This window comes from Aythya fuligula, chromosome 5 (assembly GCF_009819795.1).
Source record: "Aythya fuligula isolate bAytFul2 chromosome 5, bAytFul2.pri, whole genome shotgun sequence".
Classification (NCBI taxonomy): domain Eukaryota; kingdom Metazoa; phylum Chordata; class Aves; order Anseriformes; family Anatidae; genus Aythya; species Aythya fuligula.
This window is the reverse complement of record NC_045563.1, coordinates 1,879,026-1,893,667: the sequence shown is the minus strand read 5'-3', so window position 1 is coordinate 1,893,667 and position 14,642 is coordinate 1,879,026. Positions and strand designations below refer to the sequence as shown.

General features: G+C 46.4%; 1 protein-coding gene across 1 annotated transcript in view; it reads left to right on the top strand.

Moving 5' to 3' along the window:
- MDGA2 (MAM domain containing glycosylphosphatidylinositol anchor 2) overlaps positions 1 to 14,642 on the top strand; it is a 340,235-nt gene that overhangs the window by 195,107 nt on the left and 130,486 nt on the right. The window contains exon 7 of the mRNA XM_032187749.1: positions 3,823 to 4,152. Coding sequence (XP_032043640.1) covers positions 3,823 to 4,152 — 330 coding nt within the window. The remainder of the gene's footprint in view (positions 1 to 3,822; positions 4,153 to 14,642) is intronic.

The window sequence follows — 14,642 nt, the reverse complement described above, 5'->3', positions numbered from 1 at the left end:
TATGTTTTAATGTAGTAGATATTATGTAGGGAGATGCCTGCAAATTACAGTCCAAGAACCTACACAGGAGGAAGATCCAAACCTGTTCACTGACTATGAATGCAAACCCTTGTGGAGAATACAAACAGAAATGTGTTTTCTGTTACCTTCTGGGCTTGTACCAGGCTCAGCTCAGGTGTTCCCAAGAGGTCAGTACACGATGCACAACAGAGATCGATGAGCTCTCAAGTCTTTTTGGAAACCACATTCAGCTGGTGCAGATCTAAGGCTCCATAGCATCCATCTGGAAGAAGCAGCTTTGGATTCCCAGGACTGCTGAAGGTGCAGTGACTCTGGAGAGGTCTGATAGCTCCGTGGCCTTTTTCTGAGGTCCACACTGTTTGCTCTGGACCTGAGGGTCTGGGGGAGGGAGGTTTGGCATTACTGGGAGGCCGTAGCAGTGCTGCACCTCGTGGTGCTTCCCATCGTGGAAAATGAACAGGCACCTGCACTCGGCTTCCTGGTGACAGCTTCCAGATATGGACGGTGAATTCCACGTGCTTTGATGGCACGTCAGAAATTCCGGGATACACAGGTTAATTGTGGAGATCACTATGTTTATTCTGATGACAAGTGAAATTAGGGATTTACGGATCTGGTTTGTTAAATGATGCTGCTTAACTCTGTACAGACGCTCCATTGTAAAGTCAGATTTTCTGCTGATTTTATTGGCACCAGAAGAAAATGTTGATAGCTGTGCAGGTTGTCAAGTCTTGGAAGATGTGGTTAGAAAAGCAGTGCCCTGACTTTGAGCTACAGGCAGCGTTACACAGTCGGGTTGTTTGATGTGAGGAGCTCCTGGCCGTTCATGATGAGCGTAGGGTGCATGTTGACGTGGCTTATGAGACTTTTTCCTCCAGTTCAGAATTTCTAGAAATTTCCTCAACTTTTTCCATGCAGTACACTGACTCATGGCCTTCCTCTAAGCTCCTTGTATTTAGATGTACAAAAAATATCCAGGTTAGGTATGTGCTCTGCAGCAGTTCTGTGCTGTTTAGAGCTTGCTGTAATGAAGGGTCGATGAGTGTTAATATGACTTTTCTATTAGCCCTTGCTGATCCTTTGCAGGAAGGAGAAACTGCTGCAAGGAGTGCATGAGCACTCAAAGAAAACAAGAAAAATCAGAAATAAAAATAGTTTGTTGAAGTTATTAGCAAATGTTTCTCGTTGAAATGTGCTGTTCATCATGCTTAATATGAGTTCTTTTTTCTTGTCTGCAAACCATTTGCATAATATATTTGCTGAATGTTGTGGATGTAAGCAGTCTTTGTTCTTCTGTTCTCAAACAAAGAAGTTCAGTTTGTGTTCCAAAGTTATTTACCGTGACAGTTTCGAACTGTCAGACAATGTGTGCTTCCTCCTCTTGAATCAAAGTGTGTTAGCTGTCCAAGCCTGGGGAACTGGCTACAGCTTTTTAAAGGCAGTGAGAGATGCAGAGTAAAGGCTACTGCATTTTCATGCAAATTCAGTTTTGATACAATTTGTGAAATTTTCAAACTTCACAAATTCTCAAAAGCACTTCAACCTCTTGGGGTTTTGAATGCATGGTTGTTAGTCCGATGGGTTTCATGCCATACCTGCTCATCACAGCATAGAAGTCTCTTCGTTCTCTGATTAAGGGAGCCAGCTTCCTCAACAGAAGTTTCTCACATCACGTGCAAGAGGGTGTCCACAGGTAGCCAGATGCTGTGCTGTTTTCCCTGCATTGAACAAAACAAGCCAAGCAAACAGAAAAGAAACCACAACTAATTAATTAACTGTTAATTCCTTTCAAAGCTGTGGAAGTGCTAATTCAGCAAGGCATCTGTAAGCTCCAAAGAGTTGTTCTGTTCAAGGAGCTACTGAGCTAACAAAATTGGTTCTGAATTAGCGTTTTCACCACTTGCAGAGATGGAAGGAGCCAACACACCAGACTCTCTTCGCATGCTTGGTGCCTTGTACATCTGTTTGCATTTGGTGCTGTTACGCTTCCTGCACGCAGCACGTGCAAACCATGTGTTACCCAAAGTATGGGATCCAGACACGGAAATTTTCAGCTCGTAGCCTTCACCATTTGTAACAACACCACACTTCATTGGCTCTAAGTGGGTAAATACAGGCGAGTGCTGCTGGTATGTCCTGATCTCAGTCAAATGCTTCTCACCCGGGGTGCTTGCTGTCCATGGGAGGGCAGAGAGAGCAGGAGAGGAAAGCAGGGCAACCTGGAAAACTTTTCGATAGACCACGAAGTCAGCACAATGAGAAGCAATGTTGGATTTAGGCATTTGTCTTCCAGTACTTGCATTCCAACTGGATATTTGCTTGTAACATTTCTAGCTGTTATTTTCCTTGTGGGGCTTTGTAGTTGGAGATAGCATATCAACATAGACGTAACACCATACACGTGCATCCATACTGAAGCACACATATATAGGGGGCATAGGGATCTTGGGATTATATAAGTAGCATTTTGCAACCAGTGCATCAAAACGTGTGTGTATTTGAAGAATTCAATGGCTGACTCTGAGGGACTCCTCCAAAAATAACTATTGAACCAACTCTGCTTTATTGCAAACAATTTGCTGGTGTAAATGGTGATTGTTCTCGATAGCTTTATATGCATTAAAAGAGTGACAAGAAAAATAAATAAGTGAGTAGCAGAATTATTTTGCTCCTGAGTAGTAAATTCATGAGGGAAAGCTAGTTAAAGATGGTCATCTTGCCAGGATGATAGTGGGGAATAGTGTTCCCCTGGGGAGGCTGTGCCCTAGGTTGGCATGGGGTCCTCCTGAGCGCCTAACCTGCCTCTGAGATGGCCTCAGGAACCCTGCCTGCCTTGGGGCTCCAAGCTGAAATGCTGAGACTGCCTCATTTCTGCTTTATGTGGGTTAGAGAATTAATTACATTCGTATTGCCAGCTTGAAGAACCATGGAAATAGAGATCCTTGTAAGTGGTGAGGATGTTCTCTGAGTTGCACGTGCAGCCTTCAGCCTCAGGTTGCTGTGGCAAGTACGGGATGGGCTCTTCTGTTCTCATGAAACTCAGCCTGAGAAGTACACCCACAGTACTCACCATGGGCTCTCCCCTGAAGTTACATCCCAGAAGAGCATCCTTTTGCCTTTTGCCACTGACTGCCAGCTAGGACCTGGAGATGTACGCTCAGCCCTGTCACCTTTTGGAGCTGGCAGTAGTTTCCTCACCTGAACCAGCTGGTGTGGGCAGCAGCCCTGTGCTGTGCTGGGGTATGGCAGCCTCTGCCCCTGGGCAGCTGCAGGAACAGAAGAAGCCCTCCAGGCTGCCCTGGGGGATGGCACGGCTGTGAGCCAGGGCAGGCGGTAGCCTCAGGCGTGTGCTCACCTCTTCCCATTTAACCAGCTGGCACAAAGCTGTTTTGCGTGGTTATGTTTGTTTCCAGATAGATTGGGGATGCTGCTGCTGGTTGCATTAGCGATGTCAGATGGATATCTCTATTTTCTCTGTGCTCTCATACCACAGGGGTGAGGAAGGGCTTATAAAGACATCCAGAGATGGATAACAAAGATTCATGAATTATTTCGAGTCCCAATTTTTCATTTTGGAAATGACAAATATCTTAGCATTGTACGTTCTCTGATGATAAGAAAAAAAAAACAACCATGTGCTGAGTGTGTGCATGGGAAGCTTAGTGACTTCCTAACCATCATATGTAGGTATAAAGTGACTCATGAACATATGTCTTTGCAAAGTCTGAAAGTGCAAAATTGGTGCTTTATTAGACTAAACTGCTGTGATTTTTATTTTATTTTATTTTTTTAATATTTCAGCCTTAAAAAAAGGACGTTTTTGGATCACCCCTGACCCATACCATAAAGATGACAATATCCAGATTGGGCGAGAGGTGAAAATCTCCTGCCAGGTGGAAGCCGTCCCTTCAGAAGAGCTGACGTTCAGCTGGTTCAAAAACGGACGCCCCTTGCGAAGCTCCGAACGGATGGTCATCACACAGACTGACCCCGACGTGTCACCTGGCACCACAAACCTGGACATCATTGACTTAAAATTCACGGACTTTGGGACATACACGTGTGTGGCGTCTCTGAAAGGAGGTGGCATATCGGATATCAGCATTGATGTCAACATCTCCAGCAGTACGGGTAAGGAGACGTTCTCTGATTTTGGTTTTACTTCTGTATAACCAAGGCATGGCTTTGCTTGACTCATGGGAGAAAGAGGTGGATATGCAGAGCACTTCTTGCCATGGGGATATCCAAGCAGGACCTAGGTCAGGGGCTGAGTCCCTGTGATTAAAGGACAGAAACCGAGTAAGCGGCACGCCATGCTCTCTCCCAAGAACATGCTAAGGTCCAATTTGCTCAGATATGCCTGCTCTTATTGTCAGAAAAATTATTGCTTCTAAAAAGGGACTTTGGCCTTTATTTTGGACTTTCAGGCATCCGGAGTCATGAAAAAATAGCTGGTAGGAAATTACAGGGAGAAGTAGGAGGGTGTTATGTTAACCAGGCTGAATCCATCCAGCTGCTCCCATCGAACAGCGAGTGCCAACAGCGGAAGGAGCTCTCTTTTTTCTTAAAGATTACGCATTGCTTGGTGGTGAATCATGCTACTCCCAACAGGGAAAAAGTTTAAGATATCTATTATGCATATTTCCAGATCAGTGACTGAAACATCTCTCTCTTGGATGAGCTAAAACCGTGGCTATTACCTTGGCTGATAATAAATGTCTTGTTGTGGCTATCGAGTAGGAGTATGTAACACAACACGGGTGGTCTGCTTTTCTTTATCACTTTGCTAATAGTTGGTTTGTAACCAATATATTTCTAAGACCCTCCCAGAGTTGAATTTAATTACTATGGTAGTCCATGTTAAAATAATAAAATGAAAACCATTCTGAAAGCTGATTTTTTTCCTGCCAAAATTAATTATAATCAAAAATAAGGGTTGCTGGTTGATTTCTACAGGGAAAAACAACCAAGAAACTTCTGTTTTCAGAACACTATTTTATGTTAAAGCACAGAGGCAGAGTGTTAGCATTACAGCTGGTATCCATCCTGTCTTTTATGTAAAGCATCGCTGTGCTTTTCTTCAGATTATGCATGTTATTCACTGGGGTAAGGCATGTGTCGTGTGCTGTTTAGAAGTGAGACAACAAAGAATGCATTGAAAACATTTTTATAGCATGGAAAGAAAATGTTTAATAGACATCTTCTGACCCCTTTTTACCAAACACATTCAAGTGTGTGCTTTCTGCTTTCTCAGAGAGATTAATTGCACTCTATTGCATCAAACAGTATATCCACGTTTCTATTTTCCAACTCTTACAACATCAGTTATGCTTGACAAGTACATATCATGTCTAAACAATCTCTCTTACAACTGTCATGATAAATTATTGTTTAGATTTTAATACTTGAACCTGCCGTCCATCCTCAGTAAGATACTGCTGCTGGTAGGAGAAGCGTTTTGCTTGCTGGCATTACGTTTCAGTGAAGAGCTGGAACTGCAGTGTGCAGGGTTTCCTCAGGCCCACTGAAGGTGTATAATTGCAAGCTCTCCTCATTTGGTTTTGAGCAGAAAGCTTGGAAGACCTCGTTTACTCCGTTTCTCCTCAGCTGACCTGTAGTTTACAAGTGTTTTGTGTGCACAGCTTTTTCAACGACATGTGTGATTGTGGTCCTTCGACGTGGCAAATACGTGCAGTCCAAAACTATGCTATGGAGATTTAATTTAGCTCATTAGCTCTTGTGCCCAGTGATCACATCTCCAAGTAAGCATAAAACTTGTGTGTATGTGCAAGCTGAGAGGTGCTCCTCCAAATGGTGGCCCTGTGGCTCCTTGTGGCAGAGCAAGAGCTGCAAGGGGTATGTGGTCACAGGTCCTCCTCCAGCACCACGTTGCTTCTGACACGTGTCTGGGAGGTTTGCCTGCTGGAAGGTTCTCATCAAGAATATTGCATACGATATGGAGCTGAGATAGGTTGACCTGTGATCGAGTTGGGGAACACTGAAGCAAAATGGATGTAGGTAGGTCTGTGGGACTGGATAGGAGGTATCTAAGGGAGCTGAGCAGTGTCCCTTCAGGGCCACTTGATCATCTTTGAGAGGTCATGGTGACTTAAAGACATCCAACAAAGGCTGGAAAAATGCACATTTTGGCCTGTCTTTGCTAAGGCAAGACGGAGACCCAGGGAAGCACGGGGCGGTCATCCTCAGGGAGCATGTTCTAGAAAGCATGCCCATCCGCACAGAGGGCCAGCAGGGGACTGGAAGCAGGCAGCATGGCTTACCACAGGCAAGCTGTGCCTCACCCAGCCCGGGTGGCTGCTGTGATGAACAGCCTGGGTCTGTGGGCAAGGGAAGGGGGGGGAAAGCTGTTTGCCTTGGCTTTAGCAAGACCTTTAAAGCAGATTTTGTAGGATCCTTATAGCTGAACTGGTAAAGTCTGGTTTAGAGAAGTAGAAACATAGAATCATAGGTGGACTGGGCTGTAAGAAGGATTTGCAAAATAAGATGCAAAGAGTTGTGGTCATGGATGCAGAGCCCAATTTGGCATGCATGTAAGTGAGCAAGCAGTCAGTGTTTACACAGCACATCTCTGCTGTATTTCCCACCCTGAAATATAATGCAAACATATTCAAACCTCAAGAGACAGGAGGAAAAATCATTTAATTTAGCTAATTATTATTTTGTTATTTGTTGTTTATTTTGGATGTGTCTTATTTTTCAGAGATCCTTGAATATTTTGCTTCTTTTTGCAAAAAAAATTATAAGTATAAATCAGAAGTATTTATTCTTACTGCTCGATGACTCCTGAAATATTCTTGCCAAGTTTGGTGGACTTTTAATTGACTTCCCAGCAGCTGTGCTGGAGCAGAGCAGGGAGTTGGGTGAGATCTGGGAAGGGCTGTGCCCGCTGCAGGGCTCCAGGCTGGGGCTGCCTGGTGGAGGAGCAGCTCTGGGGGTCCCAGCAGGCAGTGAGTGGGATGTGAGCAGCACTGCTCCCTGCCAGCCATGGAGACCAGTGGATACTGGGTCCAGTTTGGGGCCCTCAGTACCAGAAAGGCTTCATTAAACTGCAGTGGGTCCAACCGAGGCTTATTAATGCATATCTTGCTATCAGGTAAAGAAGTGAGTAGCAAAGAGAGACTTGTTGTAGGGTAGGTGCCGAGTTTGCCTGATGGACAGCAACTGCATGCAAACTGCTGCTGCTTCACAGGGCGCAGTGGGCAGCGATGTTTGTGCAGCCAATGCATTCCCCATCTGGCAGAAAGGAACCGCTGTGTTATCTGTGCTTGCTGGGGATTCTTGGGGGAAATTGATGGGATTTATTGGAAACATCCGTTAGGTGACGGTACCTGTAAGCCCTTCAAAGTTTCCGTAGGCAGTGATGGATTATGGCAGCTCTTACACTCGCTGTCCCGTAACACTCGAGAAAATCAGAAAGGGGGGAAAAATAGCATTTGGAGTTTGCCTTGTTTAGCATCTTAAAAGATATTCTGCCTATCCGTGTGACTTCATTACCTGATTAAGTGGAAGCTGAAATAGTTTCAGTGTGCATTTGAAGGTCATTACTGATTCATCAGGAATCGTTACTGCTGTGATAATTATGAACATAAGGCCTAAGCACAAACACATTTTCCAAATGCCAGAACTTGCATGGATGTTCTGAGTGCTGTGCTGTGTGTCTGCTTTCTAGTCTCACAAAGAGCCCTCTCTTCCTGACATCCACGAGTTCCTCCTGGAGCCACGAAGTCGGGCAGGGGAGGCTGCGTCACCCCCTGAGCAAGGAAGGAGGGAGGCAGCTGGGTCCCCTCCGCCTCCAGCAGTTTGCCAAGGGACGTTTGGCCATCCAAAGGAGCTGTCAGCTTCTTGGTGTGCTTGGTGTTACCCTTCTTTTAGCAGGTTTTCCCCTCTGATATTTTGTACTTTCAGCAGGAAAGGCATATGAGTGCCTCGTATAAGTGGACCTGAAGTAATCCCCTAGCAGTCTCCCGACTGCATCTCTGTAAAGTAGGTCACTGAATAGTGGAAATGAAGACTCAAATGTTGTATCTTTCCCTGTAAAAGCCCTGTCATCCATAAAACCAACCCAGGGCAAATGCTACTGAGAGGCAGAACGGCTCTTCTGTGTGTGCATGTCATGGGAATCTAAGGGCTGTTAGTACAGCAACAACAACAACAACAACAACAACAACAAAAACACACATAAAATGGTCTCGTGGTAACCAAAAAACGGGTGGATCAGAAAAGCATGTTAGTCTTTGTATGTGATCTTTTTCTCTGCCTTAAATATCGTATTCAAAGAAGGAAAAATAAGGCTTTAGGTCACGTACAGTGTGCTGTGTTCAGTGTGGGCTTGTACTCTGTCTTCATCCCCCTAAATTCAGTATCAGTACAGTAAGAGATGTAACATCTGTCACTTCTGGCTTATTCTCTTCTCATCATCCCCCTGGAGGCAGCATTGTGCAGTGAAGTGAGTTGTTCTTTCAGGGGGGTTATTTTACTTTATTCAAGGCTACGCTGCTCAGCACTGCTGTTAGATGGGCTGGATGGAGGAAATGGCTGATGCTTTTAGGCAGCAGGTAGCGGTGACCTTTCTCTTCCTAAGAGAATTCTTTCTGCTGTTCCAATCCTACCCAGCGTGGGGACGATTAGATATTCGACGTGGTAAATCTGTCATCCCAATTCTTCGTCCCTGGGTGAACATGAAGATGTGCAGAGTGTGTACCACCCCGGGTAGTCGTGCCAAGAGACTGATTTTGTTTTGCATAAGTGCTTCCAGATAGGCAGAGTAATTCCTGAAGAACTGCTGTACATGAGGCCGTGCATCTGCCCTGCAGCGTGGTGACTGGGGCTTCCCTGGTAAACTAATCAGCTATTAAATAATGATTAATTAAGTGTCCAGGCTGATGTATTAGAACATGTGGCCTTAGTGAAGTGTGTGTCCTCTGGTCATCTTGCTCCTCCTCTGAAGATACATAAAAGACCTTCGTTTTAGTGCTAAATGTTTATTAAAATCAAAGTGCAGCCTCTTTGCATAATGAAAAATGCTTTCTGTGAGATAATTAGTGGTCCAATTAAGATATTTGTAAACCTTAAGCACTGTCCAGAGTGATCGTTCACGGGCAGCCCTGAGACATTTCCGGGGTACAACCAGCAAACAGGCAGACCTGGCATTATTGCAGCAAATTGATTATTTTTGTGGGCCATTATCTTTGGAGTTTATCTTTGAAGGGAATAGGTGAACAGAAGGGACAGATAAACGCCGGATTTTGTTAAAAAGCTTTTCTTTCATCGTTCTATTTTAGTACTTAATGTGCAGAGATTTTTCTCTTTAATTTCATCCCTGGGAGCCGCGGTCCCTTCCTGGAGCACAGCTTGCAGCACAGCCAGCCAAGCTCCTCGGCTGCGTGCGGGCTGCCTGCCTTGCCAGCAGCATTTCCGAGCCTCATGCTGCCAGATCCCAGCTCCCCTGGGACACCTGATTTCTGTGGGATGTGCCCATCCACCGTGGACTCACTCCAGCTCGGTTTCTGTAAGTAGACATCCTCCTTGGTGGCTGTGTGGCAGTTTCCTTGCTCCTCTCCGGAGGTCAGCTTTGCCTGAGGCTCACGGAGCTCCTCAGCACAACTCCCACGAGATCACTGAGAGCTAATTCTGGCTAATTTGCTGCTGGCGGGGTATGTTCTAGGTTTAGAGAGCCTCTTCAGAATCTGACTGCAGGCTGAGGTGGTGCTTTAAGGTGCTAGAGATGTGCCGAGCTGAGTATTGATTGTGTGATTATTTTACTGTCTAAATAGATCTTCTGTGCAAGCTCCACCATGAAATCCGTGGTGGCTGCTCATGTCTTCGCTTGCAATTGGAAGCGGCTTGTGCCCAAGAAGGTGTGGGCTGTACTGCTTTCTCTTCTCCCTTGCATGTGTACAGGACAGCACACAGGCAACCGAAACAAGAAGAGAAAGCAACTGTGAAATCAAGGCATAATTTCTTCATGGTTTGCCTTCCATGTGAGTAACTGGTAGGTCCTCTTCCCCTTTGCTCACTGCTGGAGAGCCTCTCAGCACTTGCTTCCGGGCTTTCCAAACACTTCTTTTAAAAGAAATGTGCATCAGGGGCAGGCTGAGCACTTTTATTCTGTCCACAGAGCTGTCCTGAGAATCTGAATTGCTGTCACTAGCTGCCCTGCAAAGGCTAAATGGTCCTGCTCAAATACAGCCTGTGTGCAGTTCGGTGTCCTGTAGCAAAGCTCAGGCTGTCCTTCCTACCCACCTGCAAAACCCCTCCGTCACTCAGGGAGTGTGAATCACGGGCAGGGACTGCAATGCATGTGTCTTGCAGAGGATGGTTAATATTAGAGATTCAGGCCTTCAGATTCATAAATATTAGAGAAGGATATGCAAATAACTTCACCTTTATCTTCTACCCAGTGTAGATTCTTCAATATTGATTATCCAGGCTGGTTTTAAATGACTTGAACAATGTGACTTCCAATACTTCTGAGAAATTATCTCTGCGTAATCTCCAGTACAGATTATTTCTTGATATGCAGCTCAAACCCTCCTTTGCTTTGCTTTATCCTGTAATTACTGGTTATTAGTCCATTTTACGCAGCCCGATCACTCTAGCCCACAACTCCCACAAGCACAAGGAGCCACCACATTCCCATCACTGCTTAGGTTGGCAGTCATCACTTCGGGGTTTCCCTTCTCCTTCCTGAGGCACCCAAGGAAAGACAAAACTGAGGGTAACCCCTGCATCACCTGCACCCACTGTAACCCCAGTGAGGTGCTCAGTGACAGCCTGTTCTTCCCAAAGTCTGCCTTGGGTCATCTCTCTAAGGCCCTCTTGACCTTCTCACGTTGTCTTCTGCACCTTCACACGGTTTCTTGTAAGCAAATTCTGGCTTCTCCCTTTCCTTCTTTGTTGCTGCAGTCACAGGGCAGCTAATTAAGCTATCCGAAGGTTTAAAATAGGGACAGCAACTGGGCTCATCAGGATGTCAGTGATCTAGATTAGAGTACACCTAGATTTTATCCGCCTAGAATACAAAGTGAGTAAATATATTAAGTGCATACGTTTTGGCTTTTTCTTTGAGCAAGCTATTTTGGTCCTGTCCCTGGGCTCCCACAGATGGTGACTGCTGCATCAAGGATCCTACAAAATTGCATTAGTACCACCACGGGAGGTCAGACTGCAGGGCTCAGCCTGCTTTCCAATCCCTCGTTACAGATAGCCATGTCTGCCTGGGGAGCAGTTAAAATTAAAAAAAAAAAAAAAAAAAAAGGAAAAAAAAAAAAAGGGACAAGAATACAGTGATACTTCTGCCATCTGACCTTTGGTGAGTCAGCGACTTTCAGAGGCAAAGGTTGTCTGAGAGCATTTTATTTAAAGGCCAGGAGGGGACATAGATCAGCAGTAGCTCTCTGATGTGTGTGCCTCTGCTGGTTCCAAAGGATCCCAGTACGTGTTTTAAACCCAGTGGCACTTCAGAGTAACCAACGCTTTTGTTTCTCAAGCGATAACCCTCTGCTTTAGGAAACAGGTTTAAGCGCTAAGAGCATTAACTTATTTTTAAGCCACTTGCTGCATGAATAAGGTGATGTTTGTTGTTTCAGATATCGGGCATAGCCAATTTATTATTCCGCGCAGGCAGGAACAGAATTGACCTTTATTTGCAGCAGACTCTGGCTGGTGCTGCAGGAGACGTGCTGATGCCTCAGCCGAGGGCTGAGTCCCTGCTGGCTTGTGCCACAGCAGCACCTGCCGGGAGTGGGGTTTGCCACAGTCAGAGGCAGTCCTGGCCCCTTGGTGCCACCTCTGCTGGCTCCTGCACCCTCGTTTGCACACCCATCTCCTGCACCTTTTGGCACCCTTTGCTCCTGCAGCTCCTGGCACCGCCCTGCTCCTGGGCCGTGCAGGAAAGCAACACTGGACGTGATTATTTTCTCCTCTGGTCTCTAGCTCTCGCCATCTTTTTTATTTTTATTTCTTCCTTCTTTCTCTGTAGGCATTATATTGATGTGAGTTTCTTTTATGACTTTTTTTTTATTATTATTATTATTTTTAGGCTTTATTGCTTGTGGGAAGCAGTTGTGTGTGGTTGGGCTGCCAGCGCCTGTCAGGCGGCAGGTGCTCAGCCCGGCACCCCCCATTATTTTTTGACCCTGTAGATAATTTAAGCCAAATTTGACAGCAGAATAAAGACCTCAGGCATAATTAAGTACCTGCAAGTTTGTGGAAATAAATAGATGGCTATAAAAAGGGAAAGCCTACCAAACCCACTTCCTGAGTGCAGGGTTGATGCTGTGTTTCCTCCTGATGAGGCAGCAGGGAATTGGTGTGAGCAGGGGGGACCTGGAGGCCACAGTGGTGCCATGTGGCAGGGGAGCACCCCCATGGGAGCTCGCTGTCCTGGGCACTGCCAGGTAAGTGCCATACGTGAAAGCTGCCGCCAGGCTTCTGATTTACGGCACTGCCCCTGCGATGATTTGTTTTAATAGGTGGCCTTGCTTCTCCTCTCTCCTTCTCTGCTTCCAGTAACAAGACTGTTAACAAATACAGTAACCCATAATCATCTGTTGGCTGGCTTATAGCATGACAGATGCTGGTTGTGTTGCAAAATGCCCCAGGAAGAGTCAGGTTTTTGAGGTATCTTTCCATTAGGGGACTGATACAGCCTGCCTGCAAACCTCATAGTCTGTGGTGTTTATCTTGGCTGTGGGCAGTTTTTGCAGTAGTCTTCTGCTCTCCAGCAAGGAAACTAAGTTGGAGAGGGTGAATGACCTGCTCACTGTTGCACAGGACTTTTTTTGCACGCATCATGTTCCCCCCCACCCCAAAGACCCATGTCCTGCCACTCACTCTCCTCCCTCTCAGAAGCCAGCAGCTATGTGTGACCATCTTCCTGGTGTCTTCCTTACGTAAGTCATAGTTTGCTCTGAGCATCCAAACTTCTGAATTTCACCCGCCTCTACTTGTCAGTCTGTGTCCTGCATTCAGCAGGGTTCTGCACCCAGAGCTGTTGCCTTTCGACACCCATGCAGTGCGGCTGCGAGGGAAGCAAGTCTTCAGGAGCCCCCAGTCACACTGACACACCTCTGCCCTCCTTCCTTTCTAGGTCCACCTCATGGACACCTTAAACCTGGCTATTTTTCTGCCCCAGGTCCCTGTGACAAGCTTAGTGAAAGAGTTTTTAAACCAGAACATTGTAAATATCTGGGAAACAGCTCCTCAAGCTCTTTGTAGCCCATCCCTGTTTCTGGTCTGGCACCTGAGGTGAGAAGTTAGAGCCCTTGCCCAGGTGTGTGATTTGAGGCTAAGACAGAGTAGGACTTAGTGTTGTAGACCTGTTGTTCTCGTGTCAGTCTGGAACACGCTGCCAGCGTAACGCATCCAGAAATGGGCCTAGAAGGGCATGAAAGGGCAGGGAGCCAAGGAAGGGGCCTGCAGCATCCATGCTACTGGGATGAGCTTTGCTCACAGCACATTCACAGCAGGGAGAAGGTCTGCTCCCCAGGAGCAAAGAAAATGTTTTAGGGGTGGCCCAGACAGGAGGATGGGTATTTGAGCAGAACTGAGAAGCCGCAAGCCAGGCGAGCTGGGAAAGAAGTTCAGAAGGCGGCTCCTTGCGTCCTGCAGGGAGGCAGTACACAGTGTGCTTTCAGACCTCTTTAAACTGCACTTTCCTTCTCAGAACAGTGACTTTTTTCCCAGAGTAGCCTGTGCTTCAATTGCTTCAGAAAGTGGCCTTTCGGCATCTATTTGGTGTGCTTGCTCTCAGGAGGGAAGGCGGAGGCGTCCCCCCACAGGCACGCAGCCGGCGCAGGCCCAGCACAGACACCGTGTACCTCAGCGCAGAAGCGTAGGATGTAGAAATAAATAAAGGTGAGGGAAGGGCAGGCTGGGGGAGAAACCCAGTCAGAACAGCTCAGAGAACCACAGCACCTCTCTGAGCACTGGCTGTGCTCATCGCTGGGTGAGCCCAGGCTGGCACAGCCAAGCAGCTCCAGCCCTTCTGCAGGGCCCGTGCCCAGGATTGGGGCGCTCTAATGGATCTTCTTGGGAATATTTTATTAAGCAGTCTTTTTATTCTTATATATATATGATACCTTTTTTCCACAGGAGTGTAAAGGAGAAATTATTTCCACTATTGCACATCCCATCAGATTCAGGTAGAGTTCTTAAAACCTTCAAACAACTGAAAACAACATTCTGAAATCTACAGAAGTCTCTGATATAAACTCTGATTACTGGTGGCTTTGTCAGATGCGTTTCTTCAGCAGAACTGTTTCTCACTGGTACAAGTCTTTTGTTTCTGTTGCTGGAGGCTTGGAAATAGGTGGTGGTTATTCTGCCTGCAGATGGGAGTCCTGGTGCAGGCTGCGTTTTGTCAGCCCTGGCGTTCAGACGGGGTTCTCAAGGGCAGGACAGTGTGGGAGGTGATGCTCCTACAAGGGACTGGTTTTAAAACAAGCGGCTCTCCCAGTGACTTCAGACAGAAGACCTGTAAGAATAGCCAGCTTTCAGAAGGCACAAAGGGAAATGGAAAGAAAGCAGTGTTCAAATCAGGCCTTTTCATATCTTCTCCCCCCCCATCCAAGCATCCAAAGAGCCAAAGGCAGCGCGTG